General features: G+C 40.1%; 1 protein-coding gene across 9 annotated transcripts in view; it reads right to left on the bottom strand.

Annotated features, from left to right (window-relative positions):
* Nucleotides 1-23,460, bottom strand: part of foxp2 (forkhead box P2) — a 191,744-nt gene that overhangs the window by 23,221 nt on the left and 145,063 nt on the right. For all 9 annotated transcript variants that reach the window (XM_088348554.1, XM_088348549.1, XM_088348552.1 and 6 more), the window contains 5 exons: nt 22,472-22,658; nt 21,198-21,504; nt 15,763-15,867; nt 4,556-4,643; nt 70-153 (listed from right to left, as the gene is read on the bottom strand). In XM_088348554.1, the coding sequence (XP_088204680.1) occupies nt 70-153; nt 4,556-4,643; nt 15,763-15,867; nt 21,198-21,504; nt 22,472-22,658 (771 nt within the window). The remainder of the gene's footprint in view (nt 1-69; nt 154-4,555; nt 4,644-15,762; nt 15,868-21,197; nt 21,505-22,471; nt 22,659-23,460) is intronic.

Raw genomic sequence — 23,460 nt, 5'->3', positions numbered from 1 at the left:
CACCTAATACACTCCCAAAGTTGCCCATTACGTGTCTGTCGGCGTGTTTACGGAGCAATATGCACTCACCGGTTTTGGAGATGATTTTGGTTCGGAGGGCCGCATGTGCAAGTGGGTCATCATGGCCTGAAGACGCTCGCGCTCCTTGGAAAGCTGTTTAACAAAAAACAACATCGATGAATTCAGTTCAAACGTGCCAGGCGGTGTCCACAGGTCAAAAACAAATCGTTTCTTTCTGTTTTTTTCGACGATGGTGGTATTTAGGTCAGAGTAATGAGGCAGACCCGAAGTCCCATGGACGCCAATGATGAGGCGCATAGGTGAAGGGAGTCTTGCTTGACCTGACCAGGGATAGGCCCGCCTCCCCGGGTCCTACATCAGACTTTATTGGCTGTCATCAATGTAATACAGCAGACACCCGGGATACGGTGACCCTGCCTTACAACGTTTTTGTTATATGTTATGGAATAAAAATTTTTTTAGCTCCTCTTTGAAGAATTTTACTCAACATACCACATCAGCAACAAATTATTTTGCTTGCCCAAAACAGGGGGATTGCCTTTCTCTATATTCAGTATAGAATGCTACTGCTTTGTAAAGACTTTGCCAGTCGGCGATACAATACTGTTTTTTGTAAATAGTGTTCATTCCCCATGGATGCCAAGACTTGCACTGATGTTAGTAAGAAGCAAAGACAACATAACCACAAAACGAAACATGCGGTTATCAAGAATCAGCAAGAGGGCACACGGATTGCTTCCCTCACTAACTTGCATGGCCATAACTAATCAACTACTATTGAAAATAAGGAGTAATAATAAGTAACAAAGCAAATAAATTATCTGAGGGCATTACAATCCCTGCAAGTGTTTTTTTTTACTTCTTTATAAGGTAAACAAATGACCCAATTTTTAAAAACAAGATTTTTAGGGGTCTTTATGTGTATTAATACACACGTTTTGTACGAGTGTCTGCCATTAATACCATTGCTCAGGTACAGTGAATCTTTTAAAACTGCGTCATATTTTTATCTTTATTATGTTTACTATGTACAGTATTATCTAAACAACGAATATTGTTGTTTACATACGTGTTTTGTTCATATTTGGGGTATTTATGGTTCTCTAGGTTGTTATGTTTTCATAACATTTTGTGTATTTTGGTATGTGTAAGAACGTGAATACCATAATTCAAAAGAAGTGTTTTGGTATTTCGGATTATGGTCGAGTACCAAGGTATCACGGTATTTAACTCATTAATAAATTTGCCAGCTAATGAGAAAAATATTTAATGGTTTGGAAATAAGTCTTACATTTGTTTTTATTCTGCTTGCTTGCAATGAAGAATGTTCCATATGCCTGGGTGTTCTATTTGGACTGTAGAACACTTGCAAAGAAGATTGCTTAAAATACCAGGGTTGGGTTATTTTCACTATTATTGAGCACTTGCCCACTGTTGTTTTCACGACTTTGATCACTAGCCAAGGAGATTAGTCATAATACCAAGGTTAGGTTATTTTCAATTTTATTGAGCGCTTCCTCCGTTCACCTTGCAAAATTCAATGATGTTTTCTTTTTCGACCGATTATTAAACCATACACTTATCACCAGCCTTCCTGAATGCAAGAATGGAGGATTTGACATCTAAAGTTGCCAATGGCACTGAATTTAAAACAGATCTTTGACGACTACAGCCATAATTTCCAGTGAATGAGTTAACACTGAATGCAACTCCAATTCTTGAAACAAATGAGCGTTATATTCACCGTTTTCATTGTTTATACATTTATGAAAACCTCGAATTCTGGAATTTTGCGACTGTCAAAAAAGGCAGGCGACAATTATTTGGGCGTTTGGAAAAACGAGCAGATGTCAGCGTCGCTGAGTAATAACGTCGCTCAATCATGGCTCTCATTATCTCGCCAGCATGACTTCTTAATAGGGTCACGCTCCACCTACTGAAAATAGTTCCCTCCTTTTGCGCCTTCTTCAGGTGCAAAGTGCAGTTAATTAACACGGCAGACCGGGAGAGACGCGTTTGCTATTAATTGGAATGGGGGGAGGACAAAACGCAAATAAAGCGCACGCTTAATTCAATTAAAAAAGCCGTAATGGCTTTGGCTGCCAGGCCCGAGGAGCTCGTTGTTCAATGGCTTTGTTTCATTCTGCTTTTTTTTTGGTGGTTCGGGGACCTCGTTGGGTGATTTTCTGAAGAGGGCGGGGGGTTACAGTGTTTTCTAGAAACACCAAATATGCCAGATATTTGAGCGTGAACCTTATAATCCGGTGCGCCTCATATGCGGACAAAATTGGAAATGCATGACTAGATTGGAGCAATTATTGATCAATTCACACATATTATCACAATTAAGTAACATAGCAATGGGAATCAAACCATATAGCAATGGTTAGAGAACCCTCCAGGTTGCTTGGAACATTAATGGTTGTTCACAGTTGAATAACATTGAATGCAACAGGAATCGAATCCGGCGCAGCGAGGTGAAAGCCCAATCCTAAACAATTTTTACTAACCCGCAGCCGCTGTCCTAAAATTAATAATATGTGGCCCGCCAGTAATGTTGACTGGAGTATAAAATAAATTTGTATTAAACAAAAAAAAAAACAACAACACATGATTTGACCAGATGATGGTAGTAGCCCTTTGCTTTAGTCACCTTGCCCTTGGCTATCTATAAGAATTTTAGCATAACCCATTTCTGACATGGCGACTGTGGGTAAAAAAAAGAAAATTGACTTTGAGAGCCTTCACACAGGACTAGGGATAAAAATCCAGAACAACTGTATCTGCCTAACTTGGCAAGAGACTGGCTATTTTCAAATATTATTATATCAATAGGCACAAACAGACGAAACACACTGACAGCAAAAAGCTAACAGGATCCAAACGCTGTGAAAAGGTGAAGCAACCTGTAGTTGCTTTAATGGTACAGCAGCGCTTTTTCACGAGACCCTGCGAGTCAAATGAAAATGCTACAAAGGCAAGCTACGATGTCGCGACACTGATCGCCAAGCACTGCAAACCTTTTATAGAAGGTGAATTTGTTGAAGATTGTTGAAAGAATGCTAGGCTGAATAGTCAGCCATCACACATTTACAGCTTAAGAAATCTGGTTTCTGAAAAGTTTGGAGACCTCTGCACTAGACCACTGTATCTCAACTGGTTTGTTTTCGGAACCCACCATTTCACCATAAGGACAAAACAAAAAATCACTTTTCCCATTTATCGAATGAAAGGATTGCACATTTCAAAGCAGAGCTAGAGAATGATATTCACCTTTATTTCAAAAAACAAAGTAACCAGCAAAACAAAATGACTTTGACTACCTTATATACTGGTAGATAGGCCTACATCACAAATAAACGACCCTCTAAAACTGCTTAAAATATTAATACAACGTGTACCTAAACAACGATATTTTTAAATGATAAAAGTTATATAGATTCATATACTGGTAAAAAGCTAAAAATAAATATTTCCGTACATTCCAGCAGCGCTTCGATCACACTTGTAAAACGATTTTTCGTATTTCGCAATCATTTCATTCTTCGACTTGATCGTTTCAAATGTTTTCCACTCACCCTTACCAGTATTACTATCTTGGGACCCATTATTATGAGCAGAAGGAGGAAGCAAAACGTTCCAAATCACAATAAAAATAAATGTTGTCCCTCTCAAACATTTTTGAGACAGTACCGATAAACTAAACAGAAAGAAGAGATTGAGCAGAGCATTATCACCATCTACTGTGAAGATGTGTAACTGCCATAAACTAGGTAAAAGGTCACGACTCGATAAAAATGGATCCTCGACTTACGTTTGAGTCCCGACCCGTCAGTTGAAAAACATTGAATTAGACCACTAGGGATATAGACTGAACATGGAAAGGCATTAGGTCTTATCTCATTATCACACTATTTTTAGTCACGGTACCAGTTTCTTTGGAATCAAGGCAATATTGTTTACCCAGCTCAAACTAAACATTATCTGTGAAAAATGTGAATGTGTGCGGCCATGCGTTTATTTATTTATTTTCAGGACAACCAAATTGCTTTTCTCTTTATTTATTAGATAATGACCTAAATACTTCCCACGATTCCTTTCTTGTCATTCAAATCTGAATCTCATGCACTTTGTTAAGACTTTGCGGGTCGACAATACCACAGACCGGTTTAATGCCTTGCAATATCCTCGCGGCCCAGCCTACCCAATAATAACATAAACAATTTAGTACATGACTAACAATCGTGTGATCATGCCTTTTTATGTGTTGTCTGTATCCCGAGTGGTCTAGTAGGAACAGAGGCACTCACGATGTGATTTGGGTTAAATTCAAAACGACAATCAATAGTATGCAATTGTAATTAGTCATAAGTACTGACTGATTAATCAATGCATAAATACGGCATTTTTTCAATTTTATGTGCCTTATAGTCCAGTGTGATTTGTAGATGAACAAAATATCACACAGGCCTATTTTTGGAGGAAGCGCTTGAAATTCCAGTGCATCTTATAGTGCAGAAAATAGGTTACTTACTTGGATTTCCAGCTGCTGCACAACTTGCATCTGCACCCGGCATTGGGCCGTACTCCGGTCATCCAGGGCGTGCTCGTTGTTCAGGTGCCTATGGCAGAATACAATTTCTAGTTAGGCTCAGCAAAACACGGGATTTGGGGAAAATCCTTGTCATAGGGGGTGAACAGTTGTGCTTTGGGGTGTGGTGTCATACTCACTGTATTTTCATTGTTTGTATGTTTCAGTTTTACTTTGGTTTGGGATAAAGTGGAGTTTGGACGCTAATCTTGACTCAGCACTTTTTTGTAAGTGGAGCTGCTGTTAAGCAGAATAACTATCAATATATTAAAGCTTGTTTTTATCAAGAAATACAAAGAGGGGACACAGATGGCTACACTTGCTAAGTTGCATGACCCAAACCAATTAAAGATCGGGACTATTATTCAAAATAGGGAGGTTAAGTCATCTATCTATCTATCTATCTATCTATCTATCTACCCTGGTCATATCCCTCAAGACGGGTGACCGACAGCAAGACAAACACATACACAAAAACAAAGAAAAGAAAAACGAAAAAGGTAGCAAAAAACACAAACAATTTGACCATGGCCAACCCAAAAGCCCAAACAAGTTCAGCATCTAAGTTAGTCATGCTTTTGTCCCTCCAGATAAAACGGAACAAAAGAAAGAGTCAATGTCACTCGGGTCAAGGTGACACAATACACTCTTCTGTTCAACTGCAGGGGCCGACAGTTTTCACTGGTTTACCCCTGCCACATCATACAGGTTCCCTGCCCATCCCTTAGAACGCGTCCAAACATCCGACTATCCTTTCACAACACCTCTCCACTCATTGCTATCACCAACAACAGCTATATATATTTTTTATATATTTACCATAGTGAGATACAGGACCTCTCCAAAATCTATAAAACAACAAAACCCTAAAAGTGAATCAGAACGTGCCCTAAAATGGCAAAACGTGATCTTCAGCACTAATGTTGACTTTTAGAGTCGATGTTCTTCAATGTTAAATGTAATGCTAAATAAACAAATGCTTGTATATTGAAGATTAGTACTTACGATATAGTATTTTTGTGGTTTTATTTAGGGCACTGATTACCATAGGTTTGTATTCCCCTGAATACAGCAATTTTACTTGGCAATCACCACCTCAGAACTGATTCATGTCGTATCCTTGGGTCTCCTGTAAATAATTCAGTTTTTTTGGACTTGATTTTTTTCATAGTGAGATAAAAGGCCTCTCCAACATTTTTTAAACAAATGGGGCAAACCCTCGAAGTGAATCAGAATGTCGTCCAATATGGCAAAGCCTGATCCCAAGCCCTTTTTTGATTTTTAGAGTCCGTCGGTGATGTCCTAAAATCTTACATATAATGCTAATTAATGCAATGCTTGTGTATTTGCAAATGAGTATTTAATATTTACTCTCATGTTATCTTATTGTTGTTTTATGGAGCACTGATAACCAAAGGTTTCTATCCCCTGAGATAAGGCAATTTCACTATTCAACTGAGAACAGATCCCGGGATCTCCTGTAAATTATTATACTGTTTCTTTTCTTGTTTTTGAGGTACACAGCCTCCCCAGAATCTGTTAAATAACAATGGCAAACCCTCAAAGTGAATTGGACCGGGGCCCGAAATGGCAAAATCTGCTCCGTCGCTGACTCTTGGATGCGAACGATAGGCCAAAATGTTTCATTAGCGTGGGAAAACAAGGAAACGGTTGTGAAACGGGGAAGCAATGGGTGTGAAGAAGGCTTCCGCCTAATTGCTGTTTCTGAACATGCACGCGGAAGAGGGGGCGAGCTTTCATTAATCATTTAATCACGTCCCTCGCAGGACGAGTCAACTAATGTTGCGAATACCCTTTTCATTTCACTGGCCACAACGCTATCTTATGCACTTGATGTATGGCGCGTGTCAGGAATTACAGCTGCTTCAAAAGCGCTCTGTCCCTGAAGATACCTCATTACAAAAAAATATAATAATAAATTGAAGAAAGAAGGGCGGGTTGAGGGGGGTTGAGTTCGAATCCCGGTTAGGTTTTGTTTTTCTATAAACTGGGCTGATGTTTGCCAACACGTCTGCTGCTGGTCCAGTTAGTGAGGCCATTAAAGGCAAGATTACTGTGTTTATGAAATATTCAAATGGAAGCATGTCCTACTGTGCATTAATAATTCCACAAGATGGAGGGAAGAATGACAGGGAGCGGCGAGCGGAGAGGTTGTGGGCGGGAACAATTACTTGAAAAATAAAAACAAGATATCATTATCATTATTTGAATCAATGTAAAAATTACAATAAAACAATATGAACTTTTGACTTATAAAATGATAAATATTTATTTGTTATTATTTAAAACCCAATTTACTTTCAATTTTATTTATTTAAAAATTCTACATCATGTATTCATTTTGTTCAATAAATAATGTACAAAATATTCATTTCATATATATATATATACAAATATATCTCATCTCAACTCCTCATTAGGGTCGCAGTGGGGCTGGAGCCTATCCCAGCCATCTCCGGGCAGTGGGCAGGGGACACCCTGAACTGGTTGCCAGCCAATTGCAGGGCACACAGGGACAGACAACTCATTCGCTCATTCACACCTATGGACAATTTGGACCGGCCAATTCACCTGAAATGCATTTTTTTGGAACGTGGGAGGAAACCGGAGTGCCCGGAGTAAACCCACGCAAGCACGGGGAGAACATACAAACTCCGCACAGGAAGTCTGGAGCTGGATTTGAACCCACGACAGGTTCCCATGACATGAACTGTGCCGCACAAGCGCTAACCACTGCGCCGCCGGGCTGCCATTGCAGAACTCACTATTATCTATATTTTGTTATAAAATCTAAAATTCTACATTCTTAATTTTGTTTTTGAATGATTTCAATAAAAATCAAAAAATAAAACTTAAAATAAGTCAAATTATTAACTAACAAAGGCAGCAGTATTGTTTTCGTAAATAAAATAAAAATATAATACAAAAAAATCTGAAAAACAACATAAATAGGTAAAATTATTGACCAACCTAACAAGTTAGTTCAGTTTTTTATAAAAACAATTTAAAATAATGTAAATAATATAACTAATTAAAATAACGTAAAAAAAAACCATAAGTGACATAAGTATCATAAAACAAAGGAATTTATAAACCAACAGAACAAGATTGAGTTTTTTTCTGTAGAATTAAGAAAAATCACACAAACAAAAATATTCAAAGATAAATAATACTAAAAAATTGGCAAATCATTGGTACAAACCTGTCACAAGATGCCAGTTTGTCGCCCGACCTCGGCAATGTACACAGATGCTGACGTGCGAAATAAACACGCATGTAGCATATGTATACGCATATATGCCCTACCCGTGGCGCCGATGCATAAGTAATGCCCTTCGTTTTAAAGGTCTTGTCACAGTACGCCAGACATGTGGAAGGGTAGAGGGGAAGCTCAACTATCAAGGGGCTGCAGAGGAGGCGATGGGGTGTGCTGCCTCATTGCCTGCCTTTTGTGCGATTGTGTATGTCGACACTTCTTCTTTGCAGCCTTGTGGGTTTAATTAGCAGCGGGTTACGGACACCAGGTTGGCGGGCCGCTTTGCTGTTTCAAACGTCAGCGCTGGTAATAAGGCCGCCAGTTGACGCTGAGCCCAACCGGAGGACCCCGTATCATTTTATTTTTACAGTGGTACCTTCTTCATACGAGCTGAATTCGTTCCAGGATCATGCTCATAGCTCGAATTGCGTAACAAACACAATTTCCTGATATTAAAAAAAATAATAATTAACAAGTTTGCTGCAGTCTTCCCAAAAGCATTCAAGTGAACCCTAAATAAGTATAAAACACATGTCCCTGATCACCAAAACAAATTCAAACAGTAATGAAACATCAAACTACAGTTATGAGATAAATAAGAATGGTAACAAACGAAATAAAATTTGAGTTTATTATCAGCAGTTTTGAGTGAATGTGCATGGTGGGGAGAAGGTTGTGGGGTGGTTGCAAAGAAGAGTCATGAAGATAGCATACCTGTCAATTTATGTTTTCCTCCAAATTTTTAGGTTTATTGATCATGAGAAGTTGTGTACACCGTATAACAATTTGTATACGGGATTTTATTTTTTTTAAAAAGACTGCTCCAATTCTGATCATCTCGGTCACTGATAGCAGACGACGACATAATCATAGATTAGAGGTAATATCTTAGGCTCAAGCCCAAGCCATGACCAAGTCCGGCCTGAAATTGTGGTCAGGTCGGGCATAAAACGTCGTGGCGGGGGGTGTTGGTTGGGGCAGTTGGCCAAAAACACCCCTCCTACCCCTAAGTCCTCACAAATAAAATGCAAAAGTTTGTGTTTGCTTTGGGCTCAAATCAAGTTGTTTGGTTGGGCTCGGGCTGTTTCCAGCTTTGATACACGAGAGCCCGGGTTGGGTCTTACCTCTATTGTAGATCCTAATATTGTTGCGATACTCAACATAGTCTGTCTTGCTGTAAGTAAACATGTTGCATTTCTAAGGTTTATTAGCGCTTGATAAGGAGGATTGTCAAGCATTAAGGTGAACAATTGTCGGAAGTCATACGAGTTTGAGCGACTGTTGATGATTCGTAAACACTTAAAATTAAAATTACTTTAACTTTAAATGAACTCACACACAAAAAAGAGTTACAGCATTATTTTTTTATATTTTTGCCCGAAGTATTTTGGATGCACAGTCACGAGCGGTGAAGAGTCTCTAGTGGTAGTCTCTTTCTTTTGTATTGCTGGCAATATTTTTTGATCCCCCCAAAAAAATCCGTATACCGAATTTCTCGTATTCAGGGGTGCTTGAAAAAAGAGGTACCACTGTATCTTTCTATTTTTACGCTCCCTCCACTTCCTTTTAGCAGGTGAAAGCGCTTCAAAGAAGTAGCACGGCGCTTCTAAACGCTGACGGCGACAAGTTTCCCCGCCGCAACACAACAAAAGACGACTAAACGCGCCGCGGGCGCTGACGGCGATAAGGACGCCAACCCTCCCCCCTCGTAACCCGTACTCGTCCCGCGACACGGAAGCTGTCATCTAAATGTGACACCCCGTTCTATATAACCTCGCTTTATATATCCTCGCTTAAACGTCGCCGGGTGGTACCGGCGGCATGAAAGGCATCGCCGAGACAAACACGATCGGTGCTCCGAGGCAGCCATCTTTGCAGCGCTGACGAGCCCGACTCCTTTGTTGCTGCATGTTTTCGTGTGCCGTAGCTAAGCTGGCGAGATGCTAGCTTTTTTTGTGTACAACAGAAAAATAAAATCTCACCCCTATTGGCAGAAAATCTTGCTAATTTCATAGTTACACTAATTATAAACCATTTTTTATTTTTTTTTACCTCAGTAAGATAATCCCTCTTTTATTGCAGTTAATAGGGCCAGATATGTGAATAATGGTGAAGTTGAACCCAACCCATCTTAACATGCACTATGTAGGCCTTTGCACACAGCAACAGTGGGCCAGGGATAATGGATCGCGTCTTCATCTTTGCTGGTCATTTAAGCCGGAAAGAACTGAAAATAATAGAAGCCACGTATGACAATAAGCATGCTTACGAAGCGTAATAAGCATGCTTTAAAAAAAATGCACTCTGCTGTCCCCTGTTCTCAGCAATAGTCGACTGGCAAAAACGAATCGTAGTCAGAACAATGCAGTTCATTTTACGTAGGCAACAACGGCATGTTTCAGCATGTGATCCAGAAAAAACCCCCCCACAAAAAATACACTCTACCGGCCCCTGCTCTGCGCAATATTCGACCAGGGAAGATGGATGGCAACCACAACCATGTATTTCATTTAAGGTGAGATGGAATGAAATGCCTCTCGACAAAAGTGCCTTTTGCTGGTCCCCACCAGCAGCAATATAAAATTGGGAATATTGGATTGTGGCCATTGTAGGCTAAAAGAATGGAAAGAAGCTGCCTCGCATGACACAGATTTGGTCTCATAGCACCCACGTTTTACAATAGTGAACTTAGTATAGTGGCTCACCGTCTAAACATTAGAGGTAATTTTAGGCGAACCAACGATGGCACGCTTCTAAACAAAATAAGTGCTCTAACGGCCTTTGCTCTCAGAAATAGGCGACTTAGAATAATGGAGCACGACTACACAGGTGCTACTCATTGTAGGCAAAAATAAAAGAAAAACGGAGCAACCACGTATGACACCAATTTGCTCTTGGTTCCTGCGTTCAGCAATAGTTTTCTGGGGATAAGAGTGCAGTTCATTTTAGTTAAGCAACAACGGCATGCATCAGCAGCTTGGAACGAAATAAAAAGTGCCCTACCGGACCCTGCTCGAAGCAATAGTGGACAGAGGATAATGCATTGCCGCTACAACCGTGCATTTCATCTTCATCAACAGCATGCATCCACACAAAAGGGCCTTCTGCTAGTTCTCACTCACAAAAATGCGGGAGTGGGGGTTATTTATCGTGGATTTATGTGAAAATACAATAACGGCAGAAAAAAGCCACCAAGCAAAACAAAAAAGTGCTCTTTCAGGCCTGGCTTGCACCAAAATGCAATCATAGACAAAGGATTGCGGACACCCGAGTGCAGTTCACCTTTTGTGTTTACCAGAACAACATAGAAAATCCCTATACCTGACAAAAATGCACTCTGACGATAGCTCCCTCTTTTAGCAATGCAAGATTGAGGATAATCGATCTGTGAATAACTTCCACCGCGCGTTGCACAAAATACGAAGGGCGAAGGAGCGAGGGATTATCCCCAACTGTCACACTTTGCGATTTTCAAAACAAGTTTCGAAATAAAAATGACTCCTTTATGGAAAAAGTGACCATGGACGTATAACACGAGGATTACATGTAACGGCGCAATCCATTCTCCCTCCATCCGTCGCCGTGTGTTGCTTGAGCCGGTTTGTGTGCTCGGACGCTCGTAGAAGAGTTTGCCTTGCGGATCGGGAGCGACGCACGCATGAGGAGGCAAGGTAGCGTCGGATTAGCGCTTCTTTTAGCCTTGCTGTTATCACCTCGCCGCGCTTACTTAAAGATGCTGTGTGTGCTCTGCGGATAGAGCCCAGGTAGCTTAGCCAGTTATTTAGGAGGCGGCGAGTAAAGACAACAAAATACGGGGCAGTTGGTAGAAATAAGACAGCAAAGTAATGCGAGAAACGGGACGACGAAAGGTTGGCTGACACTAACTTTTTTCCGTAGAGATTTTTCAAAAGAAAGCCACGCCATGACACACGCAATCGCAAAAAAACATACAACTTTTCAGATAAAGTGGACTCAATTTAGATGTACTTTTTCTTATTGATCTAATTTCTCCAACAAAATAGTAAAATCCTCCTTTAAAGGAGCAGTGTGTATTATCAAGGGTTGTTAAAATAACTTTATTAAAAAAACAATATTGCTTGATTTATTGATTGATTGATTTATTGATTGATTGAACAAGCAATAAATCATATAATTATACCTTTTTTTTTACAAATACTCGTAGGTGGACAAATTTCTATTTACTATACATAGCATGAACCTTACCTAAAGGGAGTTGACACAATTGTCCGCAAGCTTCTGCAAAGTGTACCGCAAAAAACAAAAACTTCTTATCACACTATTTTTACTTCAATTTCCAGAGACGAATGTTAAGTTATAAAAGTTGAGAAAACAGAAAGTCGTCAGGAGAGATGTAAATGAACGCTAAGTCCGATTCATCATCAGATACACCACAGGGTTGATTTCCTCGTGGTGCTTTTTTTTGCATTTATTTATATCTTTCAGGACGAATTTACATAGACTCCATTTTATAACATTCATTTCTGGCACTTTGTGTGAAAACAGTGTGACAATGAGATCAAGTTTGATGCTTTTACATAAGTCATCTGTAACACTTAAGGTCTAATATTTAGGTTTCAGCGCTCTCACAGCCTACGCGGGTTCGATTCCTGTGCATACAAGTTTTGTGATACCATGAGTGTATCAAAATCACAACGGTTACACAGGACTAACTACACTATCTCTTACTGAAGTTTTAATTTCATGCGCTTAAGCGTCCAGTGCGCCTTGTATATGTAAAATAGAGGGTATTCCAAAGGTCTTAGGTGAATTCGCCAGTAAATATCTCAGAAACCTTTGGTGATATAAAAGAACAGGATCCAGAAAGCTTGTAAACTGTTTGTTTACATGAAATGTTCAAAGATGTTCAGTGAGCGCAACTTTGGTTGCATGACAAACATTAAGCTGATAGTCAGATTCTTGCCAAACAAGTCACAGTGTTGCATTGCCAATGGTTGCAAGAGCTTCTGTTGTCTGTATTTAGCGCATTTGTGTTTTGTGCTATGTAGAAGAAAGCTGTCTACGGACCGTTCCTCAGTCTTATGGTCAATGGTAAGATGTTCACTTGGCAAGAATGGCATGATGTGTGTCGTGAGACTGGAAGTGCTCCCATTGAACATCTGTGAAAGTTCCATATAAAATTGAGATTACAAGCTTTCGTAATTTACCAGATGTATTTGTATATCTCTATAGTTTTTGGGATATTTAACGTCAAAATGGGCCAAATACTTTTGGAACACCCTGTATATGAAAAAATACTATTTTTGGGGGTGTGTGCCATTTACTGCAGAAAATCCAGTAATTAATTTTTTTCCTTAACACAAAAGACCATTTTAAATAGTAACATTTGTTTAAAAAAGACAATTATAATACAAATAATAACTATGTTCATATACGTAAATTAAAAGGAAATAAAAAAAGAGAATGATCTGCTTTTTTGTCAAAATATTCTTTTTTTTGGTTGATTTAAATGGGCTCGGTCTTGCATTCGTCACACTTCACATCAGGCCGTTGCCGTCATTTACATTCACCTCTGATTTATTCCCACGCAATGGTGTCAATTACGGTTCACAGTCCGAGTTGATAGCGCGTGAAAATGCGACTTAATATACTGTCTGGCTGTTTCGCCCAATAAACATCCGCTTTATTACGCTTAATTCACAAGCCTCAATGAGATTTTTTTTGCCTCGCAACCCTGGGAAAAAAACAAGGCGAAAAACAATCTTGGGACTCGGACGTTTATAGCCCGTCAGAAAATACGCCGCAGATCGTTATTTCACAGTTAATTACAAATCTAATTAGAATATTCAAATGGCAGCTTTTCTTCAGCGAGCCAGTGCGGCTGAGTGGCGGCGTGATAACCTGTAATCGTCAGCGGCGCAAACACCTTCCTGCCTTTGATGTCCCCTCGCTGACATCTCTGCAACAAAGCCGGCCAATTACAAATGAGCTAATTAACTGGATTGTTGATGGAGCGTGAAGAGTTCATTGGCTCCGCTGCCGTGCACCGTGACAACAACTCAATGGCGGCCTCCTTTGTTGCGGGGACCGCCGTGCTCCCGCGACGTTAGCCATTAGCCTTTTGACGACTTTTTTCCCCCGCCGGCCAATCAGGCGCTTCCACGGAGATTTGTTATGCGTCCGGGAAGCGCTCGACCTGAACCCCTGCTCGGCAGGCTGTTGGCAAGGTCAAAATGGCCGCCGGAAAACTCATTCAAGGTTTTATAGCACCTTGTTCATTGTTCTTTGTCAAGCTAGCAGTTAGCATATTTTATTTGGCTTTAATGTATGTTGATTATTGTTCATTTTTATACATAACATAAGCCTCACGTAATAGGAGAAGACAGAATAGCCCGTCGTCTAAAAGCCATAACTACCCAAAAACCTAAAAGATACTGGTCCAAAAAAAAAAAGAGAACTAAAATGGTGCGTTTTGGTAACATTCAGTCCCTCTAGTTCAGGGGTCAGCAATAAATGATTGGTGAAAAATTAATGCCATTAATTGCGAACAATTAATGGAATGGTTGCTTAAACTCATAAATCCATTTATTGCAAAATTTAAATAATTATCAATTATTGCGACCCATTAATTGCGAAAATATTTGGGCTCATATTACCTATGAAAACCGTAGATATCAACGTTATTTAACAACGGCAATGCTTTTCTAAGAAATTTTTAGCGAAAATGTATTACTTTTGCACATATTTTTATTTCAAAACCTCAATTTTTGACGATGATTTTGAAGTAAGGCCGGCCTTATATTCGGGGAAACACGGTAGCTATACGTACGTAGTGTGGTTGCAAAGCAGCTTTTTATTGGTCGGGACAAAATCGGGCTTGTTGATTGGCTCACGTTTTGCCTCAAGCACGTACGTCGTGGATGCACATACGCACACGTTGTACACCACTACTACTACGCTGTATTGATTGTAATCTTCGCACGGTTATGGGACCGAAGGAAAAAATGGTTAGAGAGTACTTCACGCCGAGCGCATCCAACGGCGCAACACCGGTTGGAGCAATTTGGAAAGCCACATTAAAAGTCAGCACTTGCAGAAAGAAAGTGATGCAAAGAAGCAGGAGTCATCCAATCCTGGATCGATAGAAAATTTCCTGTCGTCACCGGCTAGTATACCATTAAATTACCAATTAATGGCTAGAAATCCAATAAATACCCATTAATTGGCCTTGCCGCGAAAAAATTAACATTAATTTTTTCGCACTTAAATATTTTTTTTTTTTCCAAAAATCAATTACTGATGACCCCTGCTCTAGTTTGTATAATTCCTTGTGCTTTTTTAGCACCTATCTTAGGTTGCACTACATGATACCTCAACAAAAAGTGGTCAGATGATACACACACTTAACGCACGATGTTTATTGTTCATTTTTGATAGCAACATGTATGAAATGGCTTATTTTACTTAGCTAGTTAATTTGATCTGTTAATTTGATTTGATCTGATTTCACTGACATGGTAATTTGTAAACACATTCATTTTTTAAATAGAAGCTATCATATGCTAGCGTATTTTATGTTGTTTTATCTCACATTATTTATTATTCCTTTTTAGGATAGTCTATTTTTATTTTGCTTTTATTTTGTTCATTGTTAATTTGTAAAACTAGCAGCTAGCACATTGTCTTTCACTTCAACACACATTCTTCATTTACAAGCTCACACCTTGCATGTTTTATTTTACTCCACAGCATATTTTTCATTGTTATGATAGCTCCTGACATAAAATCACAAATTGTATTGTGTTTAAAAACTCTTTTTAAGCATGTTTAGGCATTGTTAATTTTGGATGAAGGTATAAGCTTGTGAAGATGCTTACTGTGGTCAAAATCTTACTTCAAAAACTGTCCGAAGTTCTCGCAGATGCTCTCACAACCGGGCCACTTGCACACGCCGTGACCATACAACGGATGAGAGCCGCCGTTTTCTTCATGATGTGCACTAGGTAATAAAAAAGGAGATGTTAGTGACAAAAGAAGCAATATATATTATATTATATTTCATATATATATATATATATATATATATATATATATATATATATATATATAGGGCCTATAGTTGTGTGTTAAAATAACCTCCTGTTAACCATCAAAGAAGAACCAGCAACCTGTAATTGCAGGAATCCCAAAAGCAGCTGTACTGATATATGATACGGTAGTTTACCAAATCAAAGACACGATACCTCAAAATAGTACTTCATAAGAATCAGAACAACACCAGTTATTTTTAGTCTAATTATATGATGAGCATTTATTTCTTCGCATTCAACTCTAGTCTCGTAAACAACACTGTGTTGGTGTCACTTGTCCGCTGTGCCATTGACTTTTAGAATTTGTGTATTTATAGTTCAATAAGTTACCAGCTCGGTAGCCTAGATGGTACTCATTGCCTCCCTGCTTGGCATTAAGGGTTGGAATGGTGGGGGTTGGTCACCTAATGACACCCAACACAGCAGTTGGGTCTAAAATGGCGGCTGTTTGGCTGCGGCTGCGTCGGCTGGCTACAGTTTAACTGTACGGGTCAGGTGTATCGACATTTCGTTCTGTGTGCATGGTTACAAAGAATGACTATAAAAAGTAAATTCTTCTTCTTCTACAAGGACATCCATAGACTTAGCTTCTTGATTTTGCTCTTAAAATTCACCACAAAGATGGGTTTGAATTAAACATGTGCAAATATTTCCTAGACTCATCGCCAACCAGTAAAGACCCAACCGTAATGTGAAGGTTAAAAGGACGTTGTGCATGATTCCAGAAATCTCTGTATTTTTTCGAAAACGACTGTTTAGGATCACAAGAAAAAATACAAACTACAGTGATTCATCATCATAAAGCACAATTTTCCCTCTGTCTATTTGCCAAGCCTTTCCCCAGGTTTTTGGTTTTTTGGGTACCATTAGCATTAAGATGGCGGAACTTTATGTCAATCTGCCTTTAGGTGATGCTCATTATATGTAAAACAGATATTTATTGATCTACAAGTATTTTAAAAAAACATCATATTTATATAATTGTTTGAATCAATATTTTTTTTATGAATTGTTTTTTCACTTCTAGGAGGCACTGAATAATAGACACTGTTTTTTATTTTGTTAGTAAAAGCATATCTTAAAATGAGAACAATATCTTCCATTTTTGTGCTTATCAGATCATTTTGCTAATGTTATGTGTTGTTTTTGCAATTTGATTTAAAATAAAACACAATTAAGCGTTTTGTTTTCTTAATTAAAGGCACAACGTCAAAATATGTTTGGGTTGGGTCGTTTGAGGTGTCCTTAAAAAGTTAAAAGTAGATTTTTTTCTCTATTAAGTATGTGTTAACAATGCCAAGTCAAGTCATGTGTATTCTTATAGCCCTTAATCACAAAGAGTCTTAAAGAGCTGCACAGATCAAAGACTATTGCAAACTATTATTACAGACTATTATGACACCATCCCCTGATATTGTCAACATAAAATATAGTTCAAAGAGCCTTTATATATATTTTCCCCACCATTTCTATCCATCTGCTTTTATGCAAGTGAGTTGGACGAAAACCAAGTTCATGTATGTCGGTGATGGACCAGATCCACCTCCCATCCAAATTGGTAGCGACATCGTAGAGCCTGTCAAGAGCTTTGTATATCTGGGGTCCATGGTGACAGACAATGGGGACCTAAAACCAGAGATTCTCCGCAGAAGAGCCCTGGCAGCATCTGCTCTGCAGTCTCTCTGGAAACCACTCTGGCGGCACCAGACCATCGCACGCAAGACGAAGCTCCGCATTTACAACCTCGCCGTACTCCCTATCCTGCTTTATGGCTCAGAAACATGGCCCCTGAACGACACCCTGGCCACAAGAATCGATGGTTTTGATAGCAGGGCTCTCAGAACCATCGAGAACATCAGGTGGCCCCAGCGAGTCTCCAATAAAGAGCTCAGAGCCCGCACGTGCCAGCCCCAAGCATCTTCCTTGGTCGCACAACGCCGCACCCGCTGGTTTGGCCATGTCCTTCGTCTACCACCAGACCATCCGACACGAGCCATTCTCCAGTTTGACCCAAAGGCCGCAGGCTGGAGACGACCACGAGGGAAACCCCGCACTCGATGGCTCGACGTCGTTGCGGGCGACCTCCAACAACACGGAGTTGCCGTAGAGGATGCAGAACAGCTGGCACAAGACCGCCAGCATTGGAAAAACCTGGTTCATCTGGTCGGCTCAACGCACAGGGACGGGACCCCCCGACCTTCGCTGGAGCAATAAGTAAGTAAGTAAGTGCTTTTATGTTACTTTTACTCTCGGTGTTCTAGCCACAGAGCACATTACGCTGGAGGAAAGGAAGCAGGGGGGGAGTGATTTCACGCGCATGCTTGCTGTTTTCCTTTATTCTAGGATGGAAATGGTGGAAGTAAGGAGAGGACTGTTTTTATAGTCTAAACACCAACCTTAACCCCCCAAAATATCCAAAAAATGAAGAATTTATCCGAACACTGTAAGAATTTCACATACGTGGACACGCAAAAAAAGGAGCTTGGCTGAGGCTGCAATGATGATTTCAGTCAGAACATGAAGTCAGCAAGAACAATATTTTGAAATTACAGACACCGCATTTGGATAAAAATATTTATAGAATATTATCTATTGTTTTTCCAAAATTTGGATAAAAATGAAAACAAACCATAATAACCATGCATGCTGACTGCGCTGACCGCGTCTTTTCCACAAGGGCTTCACCCTCATTGATCGGTAAGCGGGGCCCCTCATTCCATCACTAGTGGCCCTCGGGACTCCTGCATATAAACTTTTCTTTTTTGGCCCCCCACCCTCACCACGATATCCTTTTTCCCGCCTTCTAGCGGCACGGCGTCGATAGCATCTACTGTAAACCAATTACACAGCGCTTGCACCACGCTAGCGCCGTCTGGACCTTATTAGAATACCGCCCAAGTAAAGTTGGTGAATAATGCATGTGCCGATATGTGAACAGTCAGTGTTGTGGCGCGGGGGCGCATCCATAAAACACGGCGTCACCGGGATAAACATCCTGCAAACGCCACTCATGGCATCTCCTATTCTGTTTACATGACAAGCAAGCAGGGAAGGTAATTTTCAAAAGCCACGGAAGGCACTAAATACTTAATGTTCCAAGATGGAAGGGGGTGGGGTGGGGGTTATCTCGTCTTGTCTGCCTGAGAGGTTTTGTTGTGCGTCTTACGATCCGTTACCGTCTTTTGATACGCGGCGGCGCTCCTCGGGGAGAACAAAGCTGCTGTTTTGTGCGTGTGGCGGAGAAAGTGATCAAGTATTAAAGGAATAAACAAAAGATGTTGTTTTCCCTGTAGTTAACAAGCCGTTCTCTCTGAAGGGGATCGTTGCCGAGAAAGAAACAAAACACATGTTGTTATTTGTTTCATCTTGACTTGCCTTTCTGTTTGTTTTGTTTTTTTATTTACTTTAGTGTTTCTCAATCCTTTTTAAACAGAGGATTTTTTTTCTTCGAATAACAAAGCACACTATGCATAGAAGTTAAGTTGTTTTATTGGTTAACGTTTACATTTATATTGTTGACACAGCTTTGTTGTATCTTAGTTAACAAAATAAGGTATAGAGCAGTGTTTCTCAATGCGTAGGTCAGGCCCCAAATTTAGGTCACAGACCTGTTTTCAGTGCATCCTTGGCCTAGGCACCACAAAAATGTCAATTGTCACCATGAGCACCAATGACAATTACCGTATTGTTATTATAATATATACTTTTTATATAAAGTATACTAAAAATGTAGGGACACAGCAATGATGATAAACATGACAATAAAAATAGTGATCGTAATGATAATAATAATGATGATGAATCTAAGTAAATATGTATATTCAGGATGTGTTTGTTATATGTCAATACACGGGAGATCTAGATGTAAGAAAATTGTTAAGGAAGGTGAAGGGTTAAGATTAAACAAGCATACACTTCTTTCTATTCTTTTTCAGACATGTTGTTCGGACATTGTTTTTGTTTCTGACCTGTTGTTTCAGTTTGTTTTTTTCCTGATCGGAATAAAGTTTTAGAGCGGCTGCCTTTTCCAGCAGCTGCCCTATTGTTTTATTGTCTGCTTCTATCTTCGGTGTTTTTCTTCCCGTTTTGACAACTACACCATGGATTACTTCTATCCTATGGGACATGGGTTTTAGCGCACAAAAAATGCGTGTATTCAAGGAATTTCAACTCCTTGCCCTGAAGAATTCTCGTGCCGACGTGATGAAGGGGCCTATAGTGGAAGAAGAGCCGGAGCTAGCGAAGCGGCTAGCGGCTTTATAAGTCTTCAGTACCATCCGTAATCATGGTAAATGCGAACTCACGACCAAATAAGATCATTGAGTGCTGGTGGAAAACATCGAAGCGCACAGGGAGCGCAGTTGCTGTGTTTTGCGGAAACGTGGCTCACGTTTAGCATTCCGGACGCTAAGGTGTAGCCACCCGGAGCTACCCGGAGCTATTCCGGCTTCAACGCCGCTAAACAGAGACACGAAAGCTGGGGGGAATCGGAGAGGAGGCGGACTTGCTAACACGAGGTGGTGTATCCCTGGATTTTCACAAAGAAAAGTTTTCCATCTGCCGCAGGGATGTCGAACTTTTGGACTGGCGTGACGTCATTTACTCCGCTACAAGCACCCCTAGGGCATCATGTTAATCTGTTAATAAACAACGGGGTAGACTGCTGGAAGTGTGAATTTCCCTACGGGGATGAACAAAGTATCTATCTATCTATCTATCTATCTATCTATCTATCTATCTATCTATCTATCTATCTATCTATCTATCTATCTATCTATCTATCTATCTATTTCAAACATAAATAATACATACTAAGTAAAGGAGCTGGGCCTACTAAAACTGAGATTATATTCCCTCGTCCAGAGCGTAAAAGAGAAGGGTGCGGCAAGCTCTTCACTGACTGGGTTCGGCAGGGGCTTAGTGTTTCTGGCCCGTCTCTCCTTACTGGCGCTTGTTCAGGTTCACAGTCTATGCCTTTTTTCTAGATTTCCTGGTAGTAACTCGTTCAGTCTGCAAGCTGAAAGTCAACTCTGTTACACAATCACTGCCCTCTGGCGGCTGGAGGTATAATTTGGTTTGTATTTATAAAAAAGAAAATTATAACTTTTGATAGGATTGACCCTGAGACTTGCTTCTTTGTTTTACATACTCGCGGGCCATTTGTTTGACACATCTGCATTAGAAGAAGCCAAGGCCTTACAGCATACCAGTTACACCAGTGGCCCAGAGGCTGACTCACTTGTCTCGCTCCCGTTCGCGTCTGTGGTTGAGGGCGGGGGACTGTCCGTTGGCGATGGAATGATGCGAGATGGGCGGAGATGCTTTGGGGGGGTTAGAGGAGGAGGAGGTAGTTGACGAAGAGTTGCTGCTGTTGCTGCTGCTGCTGTTGCCGTTGTGGTGGTTGGTAGAGAGGTCCAGGCCACCACTGACGCCAGAGTTGTTCATATGTTTGAGGCCGTTGTCTTCCATGGTATGGCCGCCGCTCCCTCCCCCACCGCTGGTCACATCCTTCCATAACTGCTGGAGCTCGGCCGGGCTCAGGCCGGCTGCAGGGGAACACACAGGTAAACGTTTTGACGCTGGCTTTCTGGTACAGGAGGATCTTTATTGCATTTGTTAGTAAGGTAAAAAAACGGTATGATATATTTTCCGCACTATAAGGCGTACTAAATTAACTGGTACAATGATAAAAAGCCATGTTTTTACCGTGCCAGAAACAAATGTTAGAGAATCGAGAAGACAGCGAATAATCCTGGAAGATATCAATAAACGCAAACAAAAAACAAGAAGGGAAACGACTCTTTGGTATATCTCATGATGAATACATTTTTCCGTTTAAACCATAATGTTGAACAATCTCTAATAATACCCAATTTGTTTCTGGCACTGTGAGCAAAAATAATTTGAGAGTGGTAAATAAAATTCTTTATGTTTATAATCTGTATCACTGGTGTCTTAAAATAGTGCCTTCTGCAGGTCTGAGCTCGCAGGAATATGGGATTGGGAATAATTGACCTTTGCCACAAAAATGCAGTTCCTTTTCGACAGAAATGCAATATTGTAAAAAAAAAACGTCAAGCCCAAAATAAGTGTGCTGTGCTGGTCCACACTTGCACCAATATGCAAACAGGTAATAATGGATCACGGCCGTAAAAGTTCAGTGCATTTTTTCTCCCAAAAAAAAGAGAAAAAACGCAAAGCAGGACAAAATATTTTTCAATCTGCGGTTCAATCTCAGAAAGCTAAGCAGGATCGAGCCTGGTCTATACTCAGATGGAAGATCGACTGGAAATACCAGGTGCTGTGAATCAGTTTTTTGGCATATGCTCTGCTGTGACAGAAATAACCCTAACCACCCACTTGATGGAAACAAAATTGCCAAAGGGGACCAAACTAATTACATAAATAAAGTACAACATGCAAAAACAGTGCGCAATTACAGTACTCTGTTTTTACAAGGAAATTATCTTTAAACATGTGTTTGTTATATTTTAGTCGAAGAAAAAGTTTCACCTGGCGGGGGCATGGTCTGTCCGGGTAGTGCAGCCTGGCCGGGGGCAGGCCCTGGCAGCGAGAGGAGGCCCTGCCTCTGCATGTTAAGAAGGTGCTGCTGCTGCTGGAGCTGCTGCATCTGGAGGAGCTGCTGCTGGAAAACCAGCTGCTGGGCGGCCAGCTGCTGCTGATGCTGCTGCTGCTGTTGCTATGGTGAGAAAAGGCATGAAGATGACATCAAAACTCTCGACAGGTCAAAATGCATCTTAAATAGTTTGATGAATTCTGAGAAATTAATGAAAAATCCGAAAGGAAATCAACATGATATAAGAAAGATATATTTCTGAAATGGTATTCCACTTAACAAGCTCATGTCACATTACATCAACGGTAAATAAAATTACATATTCCTTGATATTTATACCTGTTTTTAATGTTTATGGTTTGGAGCGCTTTAGCTTTGAATTACCATAGGTTTCCACAACCCGCTATTTGGCAATATCACTTTACAATCCCCACCACAAAACGTATTTACGTCGTATTCCGGTGTCTATTATGTTTAAGACATACTTGACCACATCGTTATTATTAAGTAGTATTTGCTATATTCTATTTTGTTATTTCAATGATTTTATCTGGAAAAAGGGGATTAAAATGCTTTAGCTACTCATTAACATATGTTTCTACCCCCTCTTTATGGCAATTTTACTTTGCATGTGCAGGGAGTCTATTATGTAAAGACATATTCGACATACAGCGTTTTGATTTAAAAGTAGTACTTATGACACAATATTATGCTATTTTCATGTTTTTTTAATGTTCGGCTGTGCACTACAATAGGTTATTATTGCCCACTATACAGCAAAAACCCTTTGCGATCTCTACCTCAGAACGGATTCATTCCGTTTCCCGGGTTTAATTATGTTGGAGAAATACTTGATCCACAGCGTTTCGATTTGGTAATAATTACGATACGATATTTTCTGGTTTTAATTTTATGAAAATGAAAT

The sequence above is a fragment of the Urocampus carinirostris genome, chromosome 11, assembly GCF_059441175.1.
Source record: "Urocampus carinirostris isolate Australia breed hairy pipefish chromosome 11, RoL_Ucar_1.0, whole genome shotgun sequence".
Lineage (NCBI taxonomy): Eukaryota > Metazoa > Chordata > Actinopteri > Syngnathiformes > Syngnathidae > Urocampus > Urocampus carinirostris.
This window is presented reverse-complemented; position numbering and strand designations above follow the sequence as displayed.